General features: G+C 51.1%; 1 protein-coding gene across 1 annotated transcript; it reads right to left on the reverse strand.

The window, feature by feature from the left end:
* Window positions 1-420: 420 nt before the first annotated feature.
* Window positions 421-21,977, reverse strand: CR1 (complement C3b/C4b receptor 1 (Knops blood group)). The gene is made up of 36 exons (XM_069876206.1): window positions 21,863-21,977; window positions 21,526-21,708; window positions 20,533-20,715; window positions 20,217-20,396; window positions 19,887-20,069; window positions 19,316-19,540; window positions 18,862-19,053; window positions 18,511-18,610; window positions 18,013-18,098; window positions 17,454-17,648; window positions 15,788-15,970; window positions 15,289-15,468; window positions 14,578-14,760; window positions 14,253-14,435; window positions 13,643-13,825; window positions 12,562-12,753; window positions 12,309-12,408; window positions 11,564-11,655; window positions 11,147-11,341; window positions 10,565-10,747; window positions 9,660-9,842; window positions 9,335-9,517; window positions 8,803-8,985; window positions 8,225-8,416; window positions 7,872-7,971; window positions 7,236-7,321; window positions 6,331-6,510; window positions 5,775-5,822; window positions 5,444-5,626; window positions 4,375-4,557; window positions 3,888-4,070; window positions 2,420-2,599; window positions 2,179-2,208; window positions 1,954-2,029; window positions 1,603-1,687; window positions 421-947 (listed from the first exon to the last, which is right to left on the reverse strand). The coding sequence occupies exons 2-36, from the start codon at window positions 21,629-21,631 to the stop codon at window positions 924-926; spliced, it is 5,223 nt and encodes a 1,740-aa protein (XP_069732307.1). The 5' UTR covers window positions 21,632-21,708; window positions 21,863-21,977; the 3' UTR covers window positions 421-923.
* Window positions 21,978-23,566: the final 1,589 nt, after the last annotated feature.

Here is a 23,566-nt window from a genome sequence, read left to right on the forward strand (position 1 = left end):
CCTGGAGGGGTTCAAGGCCAGGTTGGATGGGGCTTGGAGCCCCTGAGCCAGTGGGAGGTGTCCCTGCCCATGGCAGGAGGTGGAACTCGATGGGCTTTGAGGTCCCTGCCAGCCAAAACCATTGTTTGATGCTACAATTCTCTGCTTGCGCAGCTTTGAACGCTAACAAAGGATAATTAACAATAAATGCAGCTCTCTGCCAGCCCAGGATGAACAGCGGGGCTGCTTCCCCTGCGAAAGGCAAACCGTGTGTGTTGCTGAGTAAACCCATATTAAAAACAAACAAAAAGCCTTCAAAAGGAGAGACAAACCCAAAAGCAATTGCTGTCCCACGTTCAGCTTTTATTAGGTGAAGCATTTGAAGAGGAAAACTAGAACTGAGCTTTTCTGGAAGGGCCTACAGGGCCGCGCCTGCTGCGGCTGCAGACGAGAGCGCAGTTGTTATGAAGATAATTTGTGTTTGATAGGAATGGTTGGACTCGATGAGCTGGTGGGTCTCTTCCAACCTGGTTATTCTATGATTCTATAATAATTGGTTTACGAATTGCGACTTCCACACATGTGCAGGAAGGTTTTTATGGGTCTTGCTTATCCCAGGCTTGCAAGTGGAGAAAGGGAATGTTCTTATCAGGCAGCAGCAGTAGACAGAAATCCCTCTGAAACATCTCCACTGTGTGCAATTTCAACTTAGTTATATCCTTACAGTAATTTAATTAATAGGAGCAGGAGTATTAACATTGATTGTACAGTAAAATGGGGGATTTTTGCCGTGGCATTTCAATCTCAATGTAAGCAACGCTTCCATGATAGGAATGGTTGGACTCGATGATCCGGTGGGTCTCTTCCAACCTGGTTATTCTATGATTCTATGATTCATGCAACCTGCAGCTGCTCTCTGTGCAGAGAACACATCCAGCGCCTGGTTAGTAGCAGCAGGGAAGCCCAGCCTTGGAAAAAGATGACAAACTGGTGTTAAAATTAGACTTTTCCTGTTTTCACGCTGATGTCTAGCGCTTACTTCATAACTCAGAGGGGAGAAAGGAATTTATGGGAAATGCATTGTTTCAAAGGAACAGGACAGGATCTAAAATCAGCCTTTACGATAAAAATAATGAACTACAGTTTCCCGATGCTATTTTACAGCCAAAGCTGATTTTGTTCAGAGTGCTGCTAACAGTGAAAGTTCATCATAATCTGCAGCAGATGCAGCCTAGAAAGTAGATTCACCTCTAAGTAAAAATGACTTTGCAAAGCCCCAAAGGCCCAATCCAGTGCCCTTTTCTGACGCTGTTAAGGTTGTTTTTAGAGAGCAAACTCTCCCATAATCCTTACAAACATAAAGTAACTTTATGTCAGAAGCAAGGCACATTCTGGAAGTCTGACCCGTGAGCATCACCTCTTTTGATTATGGCAAAGGGCACACACAGTGTCAGAAAGAGAATGGGGATGTTTAAAAACCTCCGTATGCTTAAAACAGTCCCAAAAGAAAGCATCTTACCAGAAGATTGAGGGGAAAGTGTTTTCTACTTGAATAACTATATTAGGACAACCGAAGCTTGCAGCTATAACTGATATTTTATGTTGAGGAACATAAATCTATACCTTCTGTGGAAGACACGAGCATTTCTGTTCAGTTACCGGGCTCAGAGGGGTTTGGTAACTGCAGTTTTCATATGTCTGATAATAGCTAAGTGAAAAAGAAGAAAACAGTGAACTGTGTTGGTTTGTAAAAGAACCCTTGGGTTCATTTCCTCTAAGGAACAGAGTCTTGAAGTAAAACAGCATAACCACGCCATCGATTCCAAGTTGCTATGACTTGTGCAGTTTGCAAGCGTGAGCTGAAGATACAAAATCATTAAACAAGACCGGGACACACTCAGGCAAATATTTCAAGTGTATAAAGTGGGACTTCACAACAAAGGACTTGAATGAGCATCCACGAGACCGCCTTACCCTTCCTTCTGCTTGGAAATAACTTTCCAGACAACGCCTGCCCCCAGGAGGAGCAGAGCTCCTGCAGCCACCACTCCTAGGGGAGAAGAGCGGGTGTTATACTCACTGTGTGTTTTAAAGCATAAAATCACAAAAGACATAATGAGAGAAACCTTCAGAGTGAGCAGAGGGAAACGGAGCTGCTGAAGCTAAGGACCTGGCCTCAAAATTCTCCAAGGTGCTTACCTAAGCTCACAGACCTAGACCTGTGCGATGCTGAAGGGAAGAGAAAAAGACAAATCAGTGAACTGTTCTAACAAAACAGGGTGTTTTGCAGCTGTAGTGAATCGCTGTCTCAATGAAACCATACAGGAGTTCTTAAAAACCACATCGCTATGTACTTTTTAAAAAATCCAGACAGACATTTACATGTTTAAAATGCATTTGCCTGTTTCTGTGTGATCTTTGCTTTGTTTATTCTGCTCACCCAGTTTACAGGCTGGTACAGGAGGGTCCCAGCTGAAGTCCTCTTGGCACTGAATCTGATTGATGCCTTCCAACGTGTAACCGTCATCACACTCAAGAGTGACGTTAGTTCCAGGGTAATAAGTGTTTCCACTTATACCTTTCTTAACACCTTGAATTTCTGGGAATATGCATCTGATCTCTGAAATTAGAAGTAAGAAAAAGAGATGTTTATAATGGAAGAATCACAAAATAGAACTACAGCCGTGGGTTAATTAAGACATGGTTCTTGAATTCTTTCTGAAGGAATCCAGGAATTAATTCTTATTCCAGAGGGCAATTCCTTTCTTTGCAGTGCGGAAGAGGGACAGTGTCTCACTCCCACATGTGAATGTTTGTGCAGATCTGCTACTCGAGACTGATACTGGACATGGAAACGCATGTGTAGAGAGGGAACTTTAGGAGAAGCCTGCTAGAGAAAGAGATTGTTCTGATACTGGGCTACCAAAACCCCTGGAGAAGAAAGATGTAAGAGGGAAGAATGTGGTGGGAGCTTTAGAACCAACTGTCTGTAACCCACTTCTACATGATACAAGTCCCTTGCCCTTCAAAGATGTCACCAGCCATTTTATTTATCAATAATTCATTTACTTATTAGTCTAGCCATCTAAGCTATTTATACCACTGGTTTCAATGAAGTGAGTTACTGGCTTCAATTTAAGTGCCTAATCACCTTTGACAGGCCAAGCCCAAGAGTTCTAGAGAAAGTTCTCCGTGGAGACCAAACTTGTAACTTCTAACACATAATAGTTACTAAGGCCACTTCAAAACCACGAGAATGTGGAGTGGCAGGGAGAATTTTCCTGTGAGGCTGCTTCTGTTAAACAGCCTCTGACTTATTTGCATAAGCATCCGGTAAGTTATTTCCTCTCATTGTTACCCAAGCGTGTTTCAGCTCTTGAGTCAGCGAGGTGGGTGCAGCTCCACCGAGGAAGTGCTCGAGGTGGGTAAGGAATTTGTTCCACTGAATGTCCGCTTTTCCACGCAGCAGCACTCACACTAGGAATCTTGTGACATTTGTGACATTGCCTTTACTCAACTTTGCCTGGTAACTGACCTTCACCGTGAACTGCACACAAGTGCCAAGTCACAAACACAGAGGTATTTTCCATGAAGGGAATAGTCCAGCTCACGTGTATTTTAGAGCTCTTCCATCAGATACAATTTCATTGATATATTCACTTCCTTTCTTTCCTGTTAGTGATAACTGGGGAGTGCAAGGCACAAAAAGAGAAGGAAAGGGAGGGGAGAAAGTTTCCACTCATCTACTAAAAGTAAAATGGTTTTAATGAAGGGAAGTTATTGTACAACTCATTCATAGCAACAAGAGCAGAGATGGGAAACACGCGGCAATTAAAATTGCCTTCCAGAACTCATGGTTCTGCCACCATGAATTCCAAACAGCATGAGCAAACTAAGCACTGACAGACCTTCACACCGAGGAGGAGGCTGGCTCCAGGTCCCTGACACCGTGCAGTTGATGAAAGCATCCCCAACGAGAGAATAACCAGGATTGCAGCTGTAAGATACAGATGCTCCATAGGGAAAAGTGTCGGAGATGTTGCCTTTGAGCTTCCCGTTGGTGATGTTTGGAGGGTGAAAACATTTCACAGCTAGAAAGTCAGGGAGAGACAATTGACAGTGTTGACATGAGGATCCTAATGGTCTGACAGAGAGTAGCCAAGGCACCGTACCAGCACAGCCTTGATTGTTCTCTTTCAAAATCTTCACCTAGGCTTAAAAGCTCATTTTGTAGCCCTGTAACTCCATCAGGCTTTGGAAATGGGTATAAACTTCATCTTGTTCTTACCACTCATTCTGTACTGAAGGGGGCTCTGATTTAGTCCTCACACAAACCTTTCCCTAAGGCAAGTCACGTTAAATACCCTTCCCTAGCTCTCTGCACCAAACCCACACCTTGACAGATTGGAGGAGGGTGGCTCCAGGCTCCAGACTGTGTGCAAGAAATGGATGTTGTCCCAATGAGAGAGAAGCCAGGTTCACAGATGTAGCTCACAGATGTTCCAGGAGTGAAAAATGCTTTTGCTGAGCCATTGTGAGACCCGTGGGTGATAACTGCGGGCTTGGAACAGCGCAGCGCTAAAAAGAGAAAGGCGCAGATCAAACCAGAGCTTCTACAGGCAAGAGGAGAAGCTTTTGAGCACCTGTGGATGGCTGCACGCTCACTCTCACAGCACGGAATCCAACAGAGCTGCCCAACCCTCTGCACTCCCTTCACCCCAGGTCATCTATAAAGCACATGGCATCACATGTATTTCTTCTGACACAAAGGAACATTGCCCAGCACCATCCTTCCTGGTATATCAGATGAGAGGAGGGATTAGTTCGTATATAGAATGGGAACTCCACACTTGTGAGACCATCTTATTACAACATCCTTATGGCTTAAACTCATTTTTAAGGTGTTCATACTGAGAAACAGGGGCACCAGGCACTGGAGCAGTCAGAATGGAAAAAATCAGGATAGATGAATCTTCAGATGTGAACATTAGACCCCAGATTCCTCTTGCCTCCTAAACACGTTGCAGCACACTACCAAGAGTGATAAGGTCAGAAAAGATTGCCCTCTAAAGACATCTAACATGCTTTTCTGTTCTATGGTCAGGGACTGGAGCATCCCAGGTGCCCTCCAGTTGGCACTGGGATATGGAGATCTTCTAGGACATGAGCAGTGTTGCATTCAATTGTAATGATGTCTCCAGGCCTGGAGAGGGACTCAAACTGATGCTTTTCCATTCCCGACTGTGGACAGTGAGGGTGTAGAAAACCCCCTAGGCTGTGAAACTTGGAAACTTGGGAGCATTTGACCACAGGGACCTCGTTCTTGGCCAGAGGGACCTCGTTCTTTCCTTAGTGGTGGAGTTTGTTGAAACCACAGCTCATTACAGCAAGCCCTTAGCTGAATATCACTCATTTCATGCATATAGAATGTTGAGAAGATTCAGTGGAAAGAACATAGACACACCTTCACACCGAGGAGGGGGATGACTCCAGGCTCCAGATGTTGTACAGCGAAGAGATTTATTCCCCATGAGGGAAAAACCTTGTCTGCAGCGGTAGCTCACAAATGCTCCTACATCAAAAGTGTCTAAGAAGTGACTGTCCCATTCCCCATTAGCAATACGTGGAGGGGGAGGACACTTCAATACTGAAAGAGGAGAGGGAGAAGGTGATGTTAGATTGTAAAAGAGTGAGTAAAAGAAGTGTGATTAAACCTCTTCACTGCAAAAAGCAGGACAGGTTGGGAGGAGGCGTTAGCATTTAGTAAATCTTGCTTCTTTTTATAATAGGCCTACCTGGTTTCGTTGAGGTATCAGGATGATGATAGGGTTCTGCCAGTCCATCTAGATGCAGCATTAAGAGTTTAAAATACACATTTGGTCCAGCAAATACAATGCACAAATTTACCTTCATTTTCCATCATCCTGCCTTTATATTTCCAGCAAAAATTTCACTCCTCTCCAACAGTCAGTGTCATAGAATCATGGAATGGTTTGAGTTGGAAAGGACCTCAAAGCCCCTCCAGTTCCACCCCTGCCATGGGCAGGGACACCTCCCACTGGATCCGATTGCTCAAAGCTGTGAAGCTACCAAAGTTCTCACTTTCAGGAAATGAAAAGAACCTGCATTATGGGTTGCACCAAGCAGAGGGAGAAAGGTACAGCTCATACTTACAGCCTTACTCAAAACCTGTGTGAGAAGAGAGGAGTAAATAAAAAGGACAATTTCTGGATTCTCCTTAAAGTAGTTGGAGCAAACAGGAGAAATGAAGCCAACTTTTGGTCCAGTGAGCGGATAGAAGCAGTCAGAGAGGTATCTCCAGTGCTGACAAGTCAGAGCACTGACACTTACCCCGCTCGCAGACGGGCACGGGTGGATCCCAGGCTTTATTGGCTTGGCACTGGGATGTGCGATGGCCTCGCAAGGTGAAACCTTCGTGGCAGTTAAAGCTAACAGTGTCTTTGTACGTGTAGCGATATTTAAGAACAGATACTCTCCCATTCTGGATCTGTGGGGCTGGACATATCACCTCTGAAAAATAAATTCATTATCTCAAAGAGGGAGCCATGGGTATTCTGTAATAGATGTGTGTATAAAGCCCATCCTTAAAATGCCACTGCTCGGAGGAGTCTCACTTGGAGCCTCACAGGAGAATAATTTCAGGAATTGAAGGCTTATTAGTTCCTTTAGGTACCCTAGGTTTACCCCATTATTGTGGATATAAAGAGAGTTTTGTGCCTATAAGCAGAATAATGCAAATACAGTCCAATAAATTAAATAGTATGGAAATCCATAAGTGGTGTTAGTGATTCTCATAACTGCTTTGCTACACCAAGCTCACACTTCCAAAGCAATTCCATCTGGAGAAAAGACTAACTGCAATGATCAACCCCTGCAGAATAGCCTTGTGGCTTGGCTAACAGCACAGCATTTGGAAGATCCCCTTCAGTTTTACTCAATATCCCACTCTTGCACAGCAAGACAGTACTTCCTCGATTTATTATTTATGTTTGTGAAACAAAAGGGATAAATTCCTGCAGGCATCTCACAGCTTCTCATTCTACGTGGCTCTGAAAGATCAAAAGCCAGTTTTAGAAGAAACCAACCCAGCAAGCAAAACAAAACAATCCTAGAGGGACATTATACTTAAAACATCTTGTTCCTTGAGACCCTATTTATTTTAAGGAAATGCCACTTTTCTGTTTTAAGGACTTAATTTGGCAATCCTGGGCCAGATCAGGTCATGACCTACTTACTCTGACAAATGGGAAGAACCCCACTCCATGCGAGGTCTGCTCCGAACAGCTCGCACCGCCTGTAACGCTCTCCAACCAGCCGGTGCCTGGAGTCGCACAGAAGGAAAGACCGGTTGGTACCAGGGAACTCAGCTTGGGTTCTCCACTATCACTGCCCCAGAGGTTTCCTTCTGCAGCCTTGTGATTCTGGCTGCTGTTTCTGTTGGTTGGACACATGGGAATGAAGGACAACAAGTTCCTTCTTCCCAGATTCAGGAGGAATAGCAGTGATGGCAAGTTACTCTGGGTTAGACTGGTCAGGTGCTAAGTTAGGACTCAGACCCAAGTGGTTTCCAAGCTGCTGGAGCCTCCTCACAGCACAGGCTCATGTGCCCGCTCGGCTCCTGCTGGGTGACATCTGAGAAGGCAAATTGAACCTGAAGTTTGCGAAGTAACGTACTGGGCACAGGCAGGGAAGGAGGAGAGATGCTTTCCCCTTTCCCCAGCAAGCAACTATGGCACAACTGGAACCAAACTGCAAACGCTGGCTTGCTGTGAGAGGATGGCCCATGCAGAGGAGTGGGCTCAAAGCCTTTACTCTCAGTTGTCCACCACTGAGCTCAGAAATGGAGGCAGCAAAGGCTGCGTGGGACTCACCCTTCCTCGCATGTGTAGTTCACAGTTGACCCGAAACGGAGATCTGTCAGAACAACAACTCTGCCATTCTTTGGTCTTTCTGGGTATTTACATCGCTTCCCTGGGAAAGAACAAGGCTGGGTTTAAACTCCTCTCTTGCAGTTTTTTAAGGTGCTGTGAGAAGGCATCTCAAGGATCTGTCCACATTCAGACACCAATAAAGACCTGATTTGTAAAAGGCCAATTAGCTGCCCAAACGATGTGACTAGTGAAGCCATGTATGAACCATTCTTGTAAAGAATTGCTTTAAGAAACCCACAAATGTAGCTTAGACAGTTTCCACCAACGAACATCAAACTGATTGAGCTATTCACTTTTACAGAACGCTAGCGCTTCAGACCACGTGTGGTTTCTGAGGCATGTCAGAGTTGGGGGTACTCTGGAGTGTCTCGTGTATCCCAGCCGGCACTTGTATCGCACAGTGTCCCCAGCAGCAAACTCCATCAGGTTTTGGTACTCCTCAGATAGCTCAGCGAAGGTTAAGTTTGGTGGTAAACCACAGCCACCTGCCAGGAGAGAAAGTTCTGGAAGTTCAGGGAATTTGTGGCTGTCCCATCCCTGGAGGTGTTCAAGGCCAGGTTGGATGGGGCCTCGGGCAACCTGAGCTAGTAGGACGTGTCCCTGCCCATCGCAGGAGGGTTGGAACTAGATCTTTAAGGTCGCTCCCAACCCAAACTGTTCTATGATTCCACGATATCAAATACTCAAGTTTGTTTTAACACGTAGATTGAGTATGCATAGATAAAAGCTTACAATCCAAGGTGAAAACGAACGGGAAGGGCTGCAGGATTCATAAGTTTGGAAAGAGTAAGAGAAAGGAGACGTTCTACGGGATTTCAGTGGCAGAAATTCCCAGTCTGTCCCTAACTCCCACCTTGGAACCAGAGCGTACCTGCACACCGAGGAAGAGGGAGGCTCCAGTTTCCAGAGTCGGTGCAGTAAATGGATTCCTCTCCCAGGAGGCTGTAGCCAGGGTCACAGCTGTAATTTACAACCATCCCAGGAGTGAAAACTTCCAAGTCTTGGCTGCTGTGATTTCCATTGTCAATACTGGGAGGCGGAGAACATTGCAGCACTAGAGAGGACAAAACAAAATGAAAAAAGGGCACGGACAGGGTGGCACGCAGGTTGCAAGCACAAAGCCATCAAGGTGAAGACAGCTCCTGCACACTCTGGAGGCACGCTTGAGCCTACAGGAGCACCAGGACCCCAGTGTGAGCAGTTTGGTGTTCCCACACTGCACATCCGCACTCCACTCATCCCACAAGGCTGCGCTGCCCCCACACAGCGTGTCGGCTTTGAGCCACGGAGTGCAGGAATCTGAACTCTCGGATATGAGAACATCCAAGAACATCTCCTTGCAGGAAACCGTGGGCTTTAGCAATGCCACCAGGTTATTCTAAAGCCCCAGGTGCCGCACTCACCTGGCTGGCAGGTGGGGAGAGCAGGTGCCCAGTGGCCATCGGGCTGGCACTTGGCCTCCCGGCTGCCCCCCAGCACGTAGCCCGGCCGGCACTGGAAGGTGACGTTGGCCCCCGGGCGGTACTCAGCGCTCTGGCCTTCAGCCACAGCCCCGTTGGGGATGTCGGGGCTTGTGCAGGTGATCACTGGAAGGGAAAAGCAGCAGAGCGTGGGCTGGGCTGCCAGAGCTGGGATTCCTCCTTCGGTTTTGCAAGGTCAGAATTGAGAGAAAGCCATACGATCGTGTTGGTCTCCCTTTTCCCTCTGGGTAAAGCATTTCCAGCTCACCTTCGCAGTGGGGGTAAGGGATGCTCCAGGTGCCATTTGCCGTACAGGACAGAGTGGGTTTTCCAAGCAGAGAGTAGCCAGGGTCACAGCTGTAATTTACGGACTCTCCAGGCATGAACAATTCCACATCCTTGCCATCACGGTGGCCATGGTCAATTGCTGGCGGGGAGGGACATGGCCACCCTACAGGGAAGGAAATCTCTGTGAACATGATGGGCTTTGGAGTTCCCTGTTTTGTTTTCCCAATGAGCAATAGAGAACTGGGTCTCTCTAAGAACAAATGTGTGGATTTGAACTTGTCTCCCCTTCCAGGGAGGTTATTCTCCCTCTATACTCAGCACTGGTGAGACTGCTCCTCGAATCCTGTGTTCAGTTCTGGGCCCTTCACCACAAGAAGGATGTTGAGGCTCTGGAGCGAGTCCAGAGAAGGGAACAGAGCTGGGGAAGGGGCTGGAGAGCAAGAGGAGCAGCTGAGAGAGCTGGGGGTGTTTAGCCTGGAGAAGAGGAGGCTGAGGGGAGACCTCATTGCTCTCTCCAACTACCTGAAAGGAGGTTGTGGAGAGGAGGGAGCTGGGCTCTTCTCCCAAGGGACAGGGGACAGGACGAGAGGGAACGGCCTCAAGCTCCACCAGGGGAGGGTCAGGCTGGACATCAGGAAAAATTTTTTCACAGAAAGGGTCGTTGGGCACTGGAACAGGCTGCCCAGGGAGGGGATTGAGTCACCTTCCCTGGAGGGGTTTAAGGGCCGGGTGGACGAGGTGCTGAGGGACATGGGTTAGTGATTGATGGGAATGGTTGGACTCGATGAGCTTGTGGGTCTCTTCCAACCTGGTGATTCTATGATTCTATGATTCTTTCCTACTGGACTCCCTTTGTATCTGCCAGTGGAAAGGCAGGGGATGCACCTTCACAGCGCGGGGCAGGGCTGCTCCAGGCTCCAGAAGAAGTACAGTTCAGCTGTGCCTCTCCTGCAAGGACGTAGCCAGGATCGCAGGTGTAGCTCACGGAGATGCCAATGGTGAAGACTGCCGTGGCTTGGCCGCTGTGTTTTCCATTGGCAACGGCTGGAGGGGGCGAGCACTGTGACACTGGGGGAAGAGGACAAAGCCACACTCGTGTCAGCAGTAAGAAAAAGAAAGGATGTGGAAAAAGTAATGAGTTGGTCCAAGGGAGCATTGCAGCCTGCATGAGACAAGGATGTCTCAGGCCAATGTCTCTTCCACCTGGATGCTCCAGCCCTCAACACTTATTCATACATGCACGGGGGTTGGAACTGGGCGATCTTTAAGGCCCCTTCCAGCCGAAACCATTCTATGATTCTCCGATCCCTGCTGAGAGCCAAAGGGCTCCTGCAGCAGAGGCAGTGCAGGCACTAAGACGTCCCAGCTCTGCATCGTCCCCAGCTGCTCCTGGCTCGTGAGCAGCCCCGTCCCTGCCTGTCCCGGCCCCACTGGTGGGACAGACCCCGCGCACCGCAGAGCCGTTACCCCCACAGCGCGGCGGCCGCCCGCTCCACTCGCCGTGCTCCCCGTCCGAGGTGGTGCAGAAGATGGAGGGCTCTCCAGCCAGCAGGTGGCCGGGGTCGCAGCTGTAGGTGACCACATCCGCGTAGGAGAAGGTGTCCCTCAGGTGCCCGCTGTGTCTGCCACGGGGGATGTCCGGAGGCGGGTCGCAGGTGATACCTGTGGGCACGGACACGGTGGCTTTGAGCATCAGCACCCGGGCTCTGCAGGACACACACGCTTCCCAGGAAGGGAACCGGTGGGGATGAGCTCATCGTGGGGGTGATGCTGTCTGTCTTTGCCCTGGAAGATCTTTCCCCAGGAAAGCACTGATCTGAAGCTCTTTGTGCTGTGTTTTATTTCTCCTCAGTCTCTGCCCAGCTCCCACCACACCGTACTTACTCTGGCAGACGGGAATATCACCGCTCCACCTTACTCGCGTCCCAGAGCTCGAAATCACGCAGTGCCGCTGGGATGCTCCAACCAGCCTGTGCCTGGAGTCAAACAAAGTCACTCTTGGCGCTGCAGGACGCTCTCTGGAGGTCACACCTCCCACCACAACCAAGCATCGCCTGAGCTGCCCTCTCACGCTGCCATTCCAAAGCTCTGAGCCAGAACACCTCTAGGACCCTGGGGAGCTGCCATGCCCTCTCCTCTTCCTTCTGTCCTCTAGACAAGCCCATCTGAACAACTGCTGGTTTAAGCCAAAGCTTCCAAAATATCTGTCCCTCCTTTCTCCCTCGTGTGCTCCGTGCACCCAGACTCAGGCGGTTTTGCCCTCTGAATGGCTCTTCAGCATTTATAAATAAATCCCTTTCTCCCATTTCTGTTCCATTTGGACTAGAAATGAGACTGGAAACAGACCAGTGTGAAGACAGGAATTGCTTTAGTGCCCAAACTGCTTTAAATCTCCCAAAGGATTCTGAGTTCTTCCTGATTGTTTAGATGATTTCTCATTTCTCCCAGAACCCAAGAACTCCAGTTTCTCCTCAGCACCACCTCGTGCACGCAGTGCTGGGCTGCTCTGAGCTTGTGCACACAAGCACTGGTCTCTCATGGGAAGCCACATGCTGCCTACGAGTCGCAGGAGAGCAGAAGCGTTGCTGATTTCATCTCAGAGGGGTGCAGGAGCCTGGCTGGGACTCACCCTTCATTGCAGGTGTAATTCACTGCTGACCCGAAGAAGAGGTCCGTTGTGATGATAACTCTGCCGTTCTCCGGTTCTCCTGGATGATCACATTTCCTCCCTGGGCAGAAGAACACCTGGCTTTAAGCATCTTTAGCTCACTCTTTCGGGGAGGCTGCCCACCCCCCAGAGGAGAGAACTGAAAGGGAGAAACCCCAGGGCTCCAGTCCTCACACTGCAGTTCACACAAACCAGAAGCATCTGCAAAACCTACGTTTGCAAAATTCCAGGGCTTCAGACCACGTTTGGTTTTCCAGACACGTAAGAGTTGGTGACATCTGTGGGTGTTTCACGTATCCAGGCCGACAGGTGAACCTCACAGTTTTCCCAATAGGAAACGCCGTCTGATTTCTATACTCCTTGTTTAGCTCAGCGAACAGTAACGGCGTTGGTGTCCCACAGCCAGCTGCGAGACAAAAGGGACGTGAGAAACACATCCTGGCTGTGAAATGCAGCTAAAGAGAAACGCGGGCATCAGTGGGTGCTGCTACAAACCCCAGGGCATTAATACCTCCTTTCCACATTCTGGTATTTGTCTACATAATTAACACTTCCATAGAATAGAATAGAATAGAATAGAATAGAATAGAACAGAACAGAACAGAACAGAATCACCAGGTAGGAAAAGACCCATCGGATCACCGAATCCAACCATTCCCATCAATCACTAAACCACGTCCCTCAGCACCTCATCCACCCATCCCTTAAACCCCTCCAGGGAAGGGGACTCAACCCCCTCCCTGGGCAGCCTCTGCCAGGGACCAATGACCCTTTCTGTGAAAAAATTTTTCCTAATGTTCAGCCTGAACCTCCCCTGGTGGAGCTTGAGGCCATTCCCTCTCGTCCTGTCCCCTGTCACTTGGGAGAAGAGCCCAGCTCCCTCCTCTCCACAACCTCCTTTCAGGGAGTTGGAGAGAGCAATGAGGTCTCCCCTCAGCCTCCTCTTCTCCAGGCTAAACACCCCCAGCTCTCTCAGCCGTTCCTCTTGTTCTCCAGCCCCCTCCCCAGCTTCGTTGCTTTTCTCTGGACTCAATCAGCTATGAGAACACCCAAGAACATCTCCTTGCAGGACTTTAGCAGTGCAACCAGGTTATTCCCTGAGCCGCCAAGGAGAACACTGCTCCTACACATGCTGGAAGCTCGCTCAGACCCTTGGGTATCACTGAACGTGCAGTCCCCCCTCCTTATCCCAGCACTCCGGGCTGGTGGGTTTCCGAGCTCCAGGAGCAGCCGAGCACGGGAGAGATGCTCAGCAGCCCTGGGTGCACGGGGGCTGTGGCAGCAGCCGGTCCCACCTGCACAGCGAGGGTACGGGAGGCTCCAGTTGCCCCAGGCTGAGCACCACACCGAGGGGTCTCCCAGGAGGAAGAAGCCGGGCTGGCAGCGGTAGCGCACGGACGTGCCGCTGGTGAAGTTTGCCCCGAGCTCCGCGCTGTGCGTGGCGTTGGCGATGACGGGAGGCGGAGGACACGGCAGCGCTGGCAGGGCAGGAGCAGAGAAGGGGGTATCGGTGATTTTGCCTGTTGTAGGGGCACAGGTAACACAGCAAAACACCACCACACCTCAAGTGATGCGAGAGAGCTCAGGGCCCCTCCAGCTCAAGGGCAGCCCTAAGCATCCTCTTCATTACCAACAGAGTGGCTTGAGGGGCATGGTTTAGTGTTTGATGGGAATGGTTGGACTCGATGATCCAGTAGGTCTCTTCCAACCTGGTGATTCTATGATTCTATAAACATTGGAACAAGCTGCCCAGGGCAGTGGGGGAGTCTCCTTCCCTGGAGGGGTTCAATAACCATGTGGCTGTGGCACTTCAGGACATGGTTTAGCAGACACAGTGGGGTTGGGCTGACAATTGGAGGTCCTTTCATGATTCTATGATCCCAAAGCCCCAGGTGCCGCACTCACCTGGCTGGCAGGTGGGGAGAGCAGGTGCCCAGTGGCCGTCGGGCTGGCACTTGGCCTCCCGGCTGCCCCCCAGCACGTAGCCCGGCCGGCACTGGAAGGTGACGTTGGCCCCCGGGCGGTACTCAGCGCTCTGGCCTTCAGCCACAGCCCCGTTGGGGATGTCGGGGCTTGTGCAGGTGATCACTGGAAGGGAAAAGCAGCAGAGCGTGGGCTGGGCTGCCAGAGCTGGGATTCCTCCTTTGGTTTTGCGGGGTCAGAATTGAGAGAAAGCCATACGATCGTGTTGGTCTCCCTTTTCACCCTGGGTAAAGCATTTCCAGCTCACCTTCGCAGCGGGGGTAAGGGATGCTCCAGGTTCCAGTTGTCAGACACAAAACTGTTGTTTTCCCAGTAAGGACGTACCCCGGGTCGCAGTGGTACTTCACTGACATTCCAGGGACGAACACTTTCACCTCCTTGGTCTCATGCTTGCCATTTTTGATATTCGGAGGGGAAGGACACTGTAGCACTACAAGGAAGGGGAAAAAACAGTCATCACTGGTGAAGAGCAGGTACCACGAGCACCCAAAAGGCAGCCTTTTGACTCCTTGCTTTCCTATTAACTTATCCCAAACAGCTGGAGGTGTCAATCTTTGAATCATGTTTCCATCCCACCCTCACTCATCTTCCTGCCTTCAGCTGTTTATGATTTCCTAACATCAGAGCTGATAATTTCTCACTATTCAGGCCTTTACAGTGGTTGGTTTCCATCTGGGGACCCAGCAGCTTGTCCTGGTCTTTTCCTGGCTGTGAACATATCAGACACCAGCCTGTTTCTCTCTATATATTTCTGGATTCATTTAAGGAGGTGAAGGCCCTACAAGGGTCTCAACAGGGACTATGGAGGACGGATATTTGCATGTTTTTCCTTTCCAGTCCTGGAGAGCAGCCTTTAGGGTCCCTTTACCTCCAAGGTGAGGCAGTTGCACTCCACCAGCGCACTCACACAGTGGTTCAGAAGAAACCCATCACCCCTCTCCACCTCATCGATACTTACTCTCTTCACAGACGGGAACAGGAGGGTCCCACGTGCCCCCAAACTGGCACTGAGACTCCTGAAAGCCCTTCAAGGCGTAACCAAAATCACATTCGAAGACAACGGTGTCTGCAGGTCTGTACACTGTCTCCAGCCCAGTTGTTCTTCCATTCTTGATCTCTGGTCTCTTGCAGCCGATTGCTGAAAGTGAAGAGCGGGAGGCACCAGCTGGGATGTGCAGCCCATCCTCAGTGTGGAGGAGCACTGACCAGGGATGGTACCTGTTGCTGCACCTCACCATCACTGTCACAGCCACGTCAACATTACTGACCCTTATTCTTACACAAAATATCATTATTCAACTGTGCTTGAGAGTCTCTTCTTATTAGGGTACATCTACAGAGGCAGGTGGAGCTCCTGGGACCTTTGGCCATTGGAGATATGGTCTACAGTGATTAAATCAAGAGCCCAGAAGGAAGAAAGGACCCAGGGGAAGATGAAAGAAGCCAGAAAAACACACCTTCGCATCTGGGCTGCGGCCGGCTCCACGTTCCCCTGGTGGTGCAGCTGATGGAGGCGTTCCCGATGAGGGAGTATCCGTCCAGGCAGGTGTACCACACAGCTGAGCCTGGGAGGTGGATGTCTGAGGGCCGGCTGCTGTGCTGCCCATTGGCGATGCCTGGAGGGGGAGGACACTTCACCTCTGTGAAGGAGAAGGAAAGGCAGGTAAGTAGTATGGAAAACCATTCCCCTCATCCTATCCCTGCCCTCCCTGATCACACCCCCCTCCCCAGCTTTCCTGAAGCCCTTTTCAGTGCTGGACACTGCTCTAAGATCTCCTTGGAGCTTTCTCTTCTCCAGGCTGAACAACCCAAACTCTCTCAGCCTGTCCTCATATGGGAGGTGCTCCAGCCCTCGGATCATCTCCATGGCCCTATGAAGATGATCAAAATGAAACCCAGCCTTCAAAAACCAAAGGAGGAAGATAATTAGGTCCATTATCTCCTTTGAATAATGAATCTGTCATATTTCTGGTTCTGGGCCCCTCACCACAAGAAGGATGTTGAGGCTCTGGAGTGAGTCCAGAGAAGAGCAACGAAGCTGGTGAAGGGGCTGGAGAACAAGAGGAGCGGCTGAGAGAGCTGGGGGTGTTTATCCTGGAGAAGAGGAGGCTGAGGGGACACCTCATTGCTCTCTCCAACTACCTGAAAGGAAGCATCCCACCCAGGGTTGCTAATACAGAGAGCAGACCATAAAGAAAGCCATAAAGCTGTAAAAAGGCGGAAATTCAGCCAAGCCCGATGCTTTAGTTTTTTTCAGCACTTGCAGGACCTACTTCTACAGAACTCCAGCGCTGCAGACCAGGTCCGATTCCTGAGGCACGTGATGGTCGGCAGCATCCCCGGCTGCTGGACGTAGCCAGGCTGGCAGACGTATTCCACTGTGCTCCCCACGGGAAAGAAGCTCTGGTTGCTGTATGGCTCCTTCAGCTCTGCAAACACCAGGCGGCTCGGCGCATTGCAACCAGCTACCAAGAAAAAAAAACCATCGCCGTTGTCAAAGGAGTAAAGAAAAGGCATATTTAGGAGATCGAGGGGAAGGTTAACACTCAGAGCACTGTGTGAACACTTGCCCGGCTCGCAGAACGGCACGGGGGGCTCCCAGGTGTCATTGAGCTGGCACTGTACCACTCTGTGCCCGCGGAGAACGTAGCCTGGCTCACACTCAAAGGCGACGGTGTCGTTGTGTGTGTAGGCAGTGCTAGGAGGAGACACTATTCTCCCATTCTGGATCTGTGGGGCAGGACATCCTGCCTCTGGAAGAGAAGCACAGGTCCTTAAAACAGGCACTTGCACCCTCTGCGGAGCTGTGAGAAGCCACGATCCCTTTTCAGACACAAATCTGTAAGAAATTTCCCCATCGATGCTAAACTGCCTCCATCCAGCCACGTCGAACGCTGAGGGAGAGACCCAAACTGCGAGGTGGGGCTGAGGATGCTGGAGGCAGCGGGGTGGTGGTTCTCCTCCCCTCTGCCACGGCTGTAGAACCAGCCCTGCAAATCCTGCCCTGGCACTCACTCAGATGAGAAGTGCAATCATCCCACGGTATCCTGGTCCTTCCAAATCAGAACCAGCACAGCCGGGAGGGTTGCACTAGAGTTTTTGCACATGCACACACAATCCTACCTCCGCAGCGCGGCAGCGGGCCGCTCCACACGCCGTTTATCCCATCCCGGGTGGTGCAGTGGATGGAGGGTTCCCCGTGGAGCGGGTACCCGGGGTTGCAGGTGTACGTTACGGATGTGCCAAAGTGGAATTCATCCAGCATCCTGCCTGTGTGCTTCCCGTTGGGAATGTCCGGAGGCGGCTCACAAGGGATACCTGCAGAGGTGCAGAACGGGCTTCCACATCAACAGCAACACTTTAAGTCCCTGTGTTTGTGGGGCATCAACACTTGTCCTAGAGATGGATTAAATGCAGTGAAGTGACCTTTTAGGTGAGGCTTGGGCTTGGAACTGGATGGGCTTTGAGGTCCCTACCAACCCAAACCATTCCATGACTCTATGATCACTCTCTAGAGCCCTTTAAACCTTGAGATCTTGTACCTTTTCCCAGGACGCTTCCTTATGCCATCAAAACCTTCTGATATTTTTCATGCCCACAGAGCACAGGAGTTCCCTTTGAAAAGTTTGGCAGTCTCTCATGGAAAACATTTACAAACACCCCAGAGCTGTAAGCTACTTACGCTGACAAATGGGAAGGTCACCGCTCCATGCAACACGTCCACCAGAGATCTCACACCGCCTGCTGGATTGTCCAATCAGCCTGTGCCTGGTGTTAAAAGGATTGAACATTCATCCCAAGGCATTTTGGACTGGATGACCTGCGAAGGTCCCTTCCAACCCAAAGCTTTCTATTTCAGTTGGAGTCACTGCCTCCTCCTAACCCTCTCGGGCGCTGTGATTAGCCCTGAAGGAGAAATTTCTTTCCTGTCTCTACCTGACCCATTTCACACTATATATATAAAGACAGCAAACACCTTGTGTTTCACGGGTACAAAACTCCATACAGTGGCTTTTATACAGAATCCATTGGTGGGGAGTGGATGAATAGGAGTTAAAAAGAGAGACTTACCTAGTCCTTCTCTCCTTGCTGTGTGGTTGGACTCCTTGATCTCAAAGGTCTTTTCCAACCAAGCAATTCTGATTCTACGATTCAAGCAGTAACCTAAGCCAGGACTTACCCTTCTTCACAGACGTAGCGCACGGTCGACCCGAAGAGGAGATCTGTGAGGAAAGTAATTTTCCCATTCACAGGTTCACCGGGGTGGCCGCATTGTTTCCCTGGGGGAGGAAAAAACCCTCATTTTAGGCTTCTGCCTCTCTCTGCCACGATACAACAGGTGCAAATATTACTCCAGTAACCTGCCCACATTCCCAGTCACCCCAAAACGGGTTTCAAATATTATAGTTCCATGGCTTTACTAGTCACATACGTTTGAGCACCAGAACAAGGTCAAGGCTTTTGCAGCATGGACAGAACCTAGCACCTATTCCTTCTTGCCCAACGGACACCGAAGCAAGGAGCTATTCACTTTTACAGAACTCTAGGGCTTCTGACCACACTCCGCTCGGAAGGCACGTTACAGTAGGTGACATCCCTGGCACTTCAGCGTATCCAGGTCGGCAAGTGTATCGCGCCGTCTTCCCAACAGAAAAATCGATCTCGTTTCTATGCTCCTCCTTCAGCTCAGCAAAGTGTAACCTTGGAGGAGCAGCACAACCACCTATTGAGAAAGAAAACAGGCGTGAGAATCGAGTGGGACAGGCGTGTGAGAACAATGTTACGAGGAAAGGTGTTTGGTTAGCCTTGTAAAATTGTTTAATTTTGGTAATATAGGCATTATTAAACAAACACATCTTTTCCCAAAGGATTCCAGAGAATCAGGTTCTTATTCCCATGTTATATTTTCCGCTCATGGGGTTAAAATCCACTTTTTTAGGGGACATGATAGCAGTGTGCCTCGAGGCAGCTAGGTCACGATTCACCTGGAAGCTGAGTGTTCCTTTGGGACGCCGGGTTACCGTGGAGTTTGTCACAGACGGGAGGAGGAGGATGCCAGCTGCCATCCTCCTGGCAGAAGATCTGAGCGCTGCCTCGCAGGCTGGACCCATCCTGACACCGAAACGTCACCGCCTGCCCCAGTGCGGAGAGAAGCCCTTGTCCATCCACACGCCTCCCGTTTGCTATGTTGGGGTTTACGCAGACGGTCGCTGGGAACGATGATGCGCCGAAGCGATGTGCAAAAAGGAGTCGGAACAAAACAAAACAAAGAGCCCGCAGGCTATCAATATCACAGCAACAAAAGCTACATGGAATCTACCTTAACCTCCCCAGCCCCACCTTTCCAACAGAAGAGTTTGAAATGAATTTTATAGAATCATAGAATCACCAGGTTGGAAAAGACCAACCATCAAGTTGGATCATCAAGTCCAACCATACATAATACCCAACATGGAATTGAGCTGCTCTGAGGATCTGGTTCAACAGCCCAGGTCTTCTCCAGGCTCAGACCCCCTCTCTGAGCTCTCTCCCTGAGGGGATGGACCACGGACACACCTGCACAGCGAGGGCTGGGCTGGCTCCAGTTCCCAGATGCTCTGCAAAACACAACGGCGCTGCCAACCAGGTAGTAGCCGGGATCGCAGGTGTACGTTACAGACATTCCCGTGGTGAAAAATGCTTTGCCTTGGCCGTTGTGACGGCCGTGGTGGATCCCTGGAGGCATGGGGCACAGTTGGACTGCAAGAGGGAGATGGAAAGTCTGACTGAGTGAGAGAACAGTGTGCAAGGGGATGGGAGTCGGCGTGGTGCTGCGTGGATGGGTTAAAGCCCATCGCGGGAACGGCTCTGCCTGCACACGCTGTTCCTCGCTGCTCCCGCACTCACCCCTGTGGCAGACGAGCACTGGTGGATCCCAGGTCCCTCCTGGCTGGCACAGAGTCGTGTAGGTGCCCTCTGCAGCATAACCAGCGTCACAGTCAAAGTGAAGGGTCTCTCCAGCTTTGTAGCTGCTCAGTGGGTCATGAACCTTCCCATTCCGCACCTTGGGTGTCTTACATCCAATGGCTGCAGGAAACACGCATCCTTTAAGCTTCAGTGCCTGGACCAGAACCTGCACACACAGCCCCCTCCCTTCTCAGCCCTGTCTGCACGGTCCCTCCAGGGCATCCCGCATCCTTTCTGCCACGCAGCATCCACCCACCTTGGCAGCGGGGCAGGGGTCTGCTCCACGCGCCGGTCTCCGTGCAGGAGATGGAGATGTTCCCCACCAGCTGGTAGCCATCCTTGCAGCCGTACAACACTGTCGCTCCCCGGGAAAACCTGTCGAGGGACTGCCCGCTGTGCAGCCCGTTGGCGACGTTTGGTGGCCGAGGACACGTCACCTCTGCAGAGGGAAGGAAAAAGCCCATGAGGGGAGAGGTGATGCCCAAGAAACACCTCAGCTCAAACCACCTGCACATCAGACATGGGGAAAAGTGAAGTGAGAGGGCAGAGGGCTCATACTCCAGGTGCTGCCAGGTCTGTCTTGACAGATCGCCTTTGAGTGCCATCTCTCCTCCAACTATTCTGGTCAAAGGAGATTCAATTGAATCATAATAACCCATCCAGTCTTGTCCTAAAGGCTACATCGTGCCCCGTCCCCATGCCTGGTCCCCAGCACTGCCCCAGCCAGCCCCCCATGGACATGCTGCCACCAGAGCACTGCGAGGAGGTGCTGGCTCTGGAGACCCCTTTGCTCTGGGTCCCACATTAAGTGATGTGCCAGTCCCTGGACATACACCGTGGGGTCACCACCCCCCTGCCCCGGCATGAGAGGTACAGCATGTGCTGCTACAGTTATACTGAGCCCTGGATTCGCAGATGTAACCTCATTCTTTACATATTTTTACATATATAAGCTCCTTTATGGCTGCTCCATCCCTGGAGGTGTTTAAGGCCAGCTTGGATGGGGCTCTGGCTAACCTGATCCAATGGGAAGTGTCCCTGCCTGTGGCATTGGGACTGGATGAGCTCTAAAGTCTTTTCCAACCCAAGCAATTCCATGATTCTGTGATTCTGTGACATTATAGAAGTGTATACTTCACGGAGAGGAATTTAATCCTCCACTGAAGGGCTCAGAGATATTGGCCAGGGTCTCCCCTGTGTTCAGAGCCCCTCTCTGAGCTCTCCCTGAGGGGATGGACCACGGACACACCTGCACAGCGAGGGCTGGGCTGGCTCCAGCTCCCAGATGCTCTGCAAAACATCACGGCGCTGCCAACCAGGTAGTAGCCAGGATCGCAGGTGTACGTTACAGACATTCCCGTGGTAAATGACACTTTTCCCTTCCCGTTGTGACGCCCGTTGGAGATCTCTGGAGGTGTGGGGCACGGCTGGACTGCAAGAGAGAGACAGAAAGATTGACTGAGTGAGAGAACAGTGTGCAAGGGGATGGGAGTCGGCGTGGTGCTGCGTGGATGGGTTAAAGCCCATCGCGGGAACGGCTCTGCCTGCACACGCTGTTCCTGCCTGCACGGAGCTCCCGCACTCACCCCTGTGGCAGACGAGCACTGGTGGATCCCAGGTCCCTCCCGGCTGGCACAGAGCCACATCACTGTCCTCTGCGGCGTAACCAGCGTCACAGTCGAAGTGAAGGGTCTCTCCAGCTTTGTAGCTGCTCAGTGGGTCATGGACCTTCCCATTCCGCACCTTGGGTGTCTTACATCCAATGGCTGCAGCAAACACGCATACTTTAAGCTTCAGTGCCTGGACCACATCCTGCACACACAGCCCCCTCCCTTCTCAGCCCTGTCTGCACGGTCCCTCCAGGGCATCCCGCATCCTTTCTGCCACGCAGCATCCACCCACCTTGGCAGCGGGGCAGGGGTCTGCTCCACGCGCCGGTCTCCGTGCAGGAGATGGAGATGTTCCCCACCAGCTGGTAGCCATCCTTGCAGCCGTACAACACAGTCGCTCCTGGGGAAAACCTGTCGAGGGACTGCCCACTGTGCAGCCCGTTGGCGACGTTTGGTGGCCGAGGACACGTCACCTCTGCAGAGGGAAAAGAATTGCCCTGTGAGTCATCTGGTTGCCATTCTCTGTGCTCCCAGGACCGTTTGGATAATGCCAAGGTGACATCCTGCATTCTGCTCTGTCTTCATGCCATTTGCTAGGCAAAAGCTTTGGTTAATGAAAGGTAGAGCAGTGGCTGGAGGAAATCACCACTGCTGAGGACAGTCCCAAATGGAGAACTCACAGGCACATTCTGGGATTTGGCACATGGATATGGAAGTCGGAAGAGCAGCGAGAAGTGATTGCTTCCCATTCCGGGAGGAAGAAGAAGAAGAAAACACGGGAGGAAGAAGAAGGTCCCACACTGACCAGAAGTGAGCCACAAAAATCCCCCTGAGGCAGCAGATCTTGCCATCCCCAAAGCTCTGGCAAGCAGCTCAGCCCCAGGGTTAACTCCTTCCCGTGCCTCTCAGAGCCCAAGACAGGAGAGGCTGCAGCAGCCCCTGTATCCCACCCCAGCTCCTTTCTCTTGAGCCATTTCTGTCTCTCCAAGAGCCAAGCTGGCAGCACTCGCTGCTCGCCCCGCACGCTGGGACACTTGCCCTTTTTGCACACGGGCAGAGGTGGGCTCCACCTGGAGTCAGCTTGGCACCTGCTGGTGGAGGAGCCGTGCAAGGTGTAGCCTGTGTTGCAGACGAAGCTTACGGTGTCCCCGGCTCTGTAGAACCCACGACCGACGGATGCTCTCTTCCCATTCTGGACGCGTGGGAACGGGCAGCGGGCAGCTGGAAAAGGGAGAGGAATAAAATGTTGTTTGCCTGCAGAGCTCTCATGCTGTTCCTGCCTGTGATGGTCACTGTGTGGATGGGGTCCATGCAGCCTGTTGGCCCCTGAGCCATGGGATGCAGGAGAGGCTGCAGACGGAGGGGACCCTGCTTTACTGGGGGACCCATCAGCTTTCTCAGCTGGCAAGAACTAGGATCTCATGTTTACCCCTGGTTGAGGTCAAAGCCTTTCATGGATGCTTCTGAGCATACAGCACATCCCCTAGGTCTGATCTGACCCAGGAAAATATTAGCAGGACCGACTTAAGTGCAGTCCCAGGGCTCGGAACCATGAGAAGGATGGGCTGGGGGTGCTGTGCTGTCCATGGCACCACTGTGACAGTGCAGGGATGGATCTGCACCAAGGGCAAAGCCCCTGCTGCCCCCGCAAGGGCTCAGGAACCTGCTGGGGTGCTTCCA

The sequence above is a fragment of the Phaenicophaeus curvirostris genome, chromosome 24 (genome assembly GCF_032191515.1).
Source record: "Phaenicophaeus curvirostris isolate KB17595 chromosome 24, BPBGC_Pcur_1.0, whole genome shotgun sequence".
NCBI lineage: Eukaryota > Metazoa > Chordata > Aves > Cuculiformes > Cuculidae > Phaenicophaeus > Phaenicophaeus curvirostris.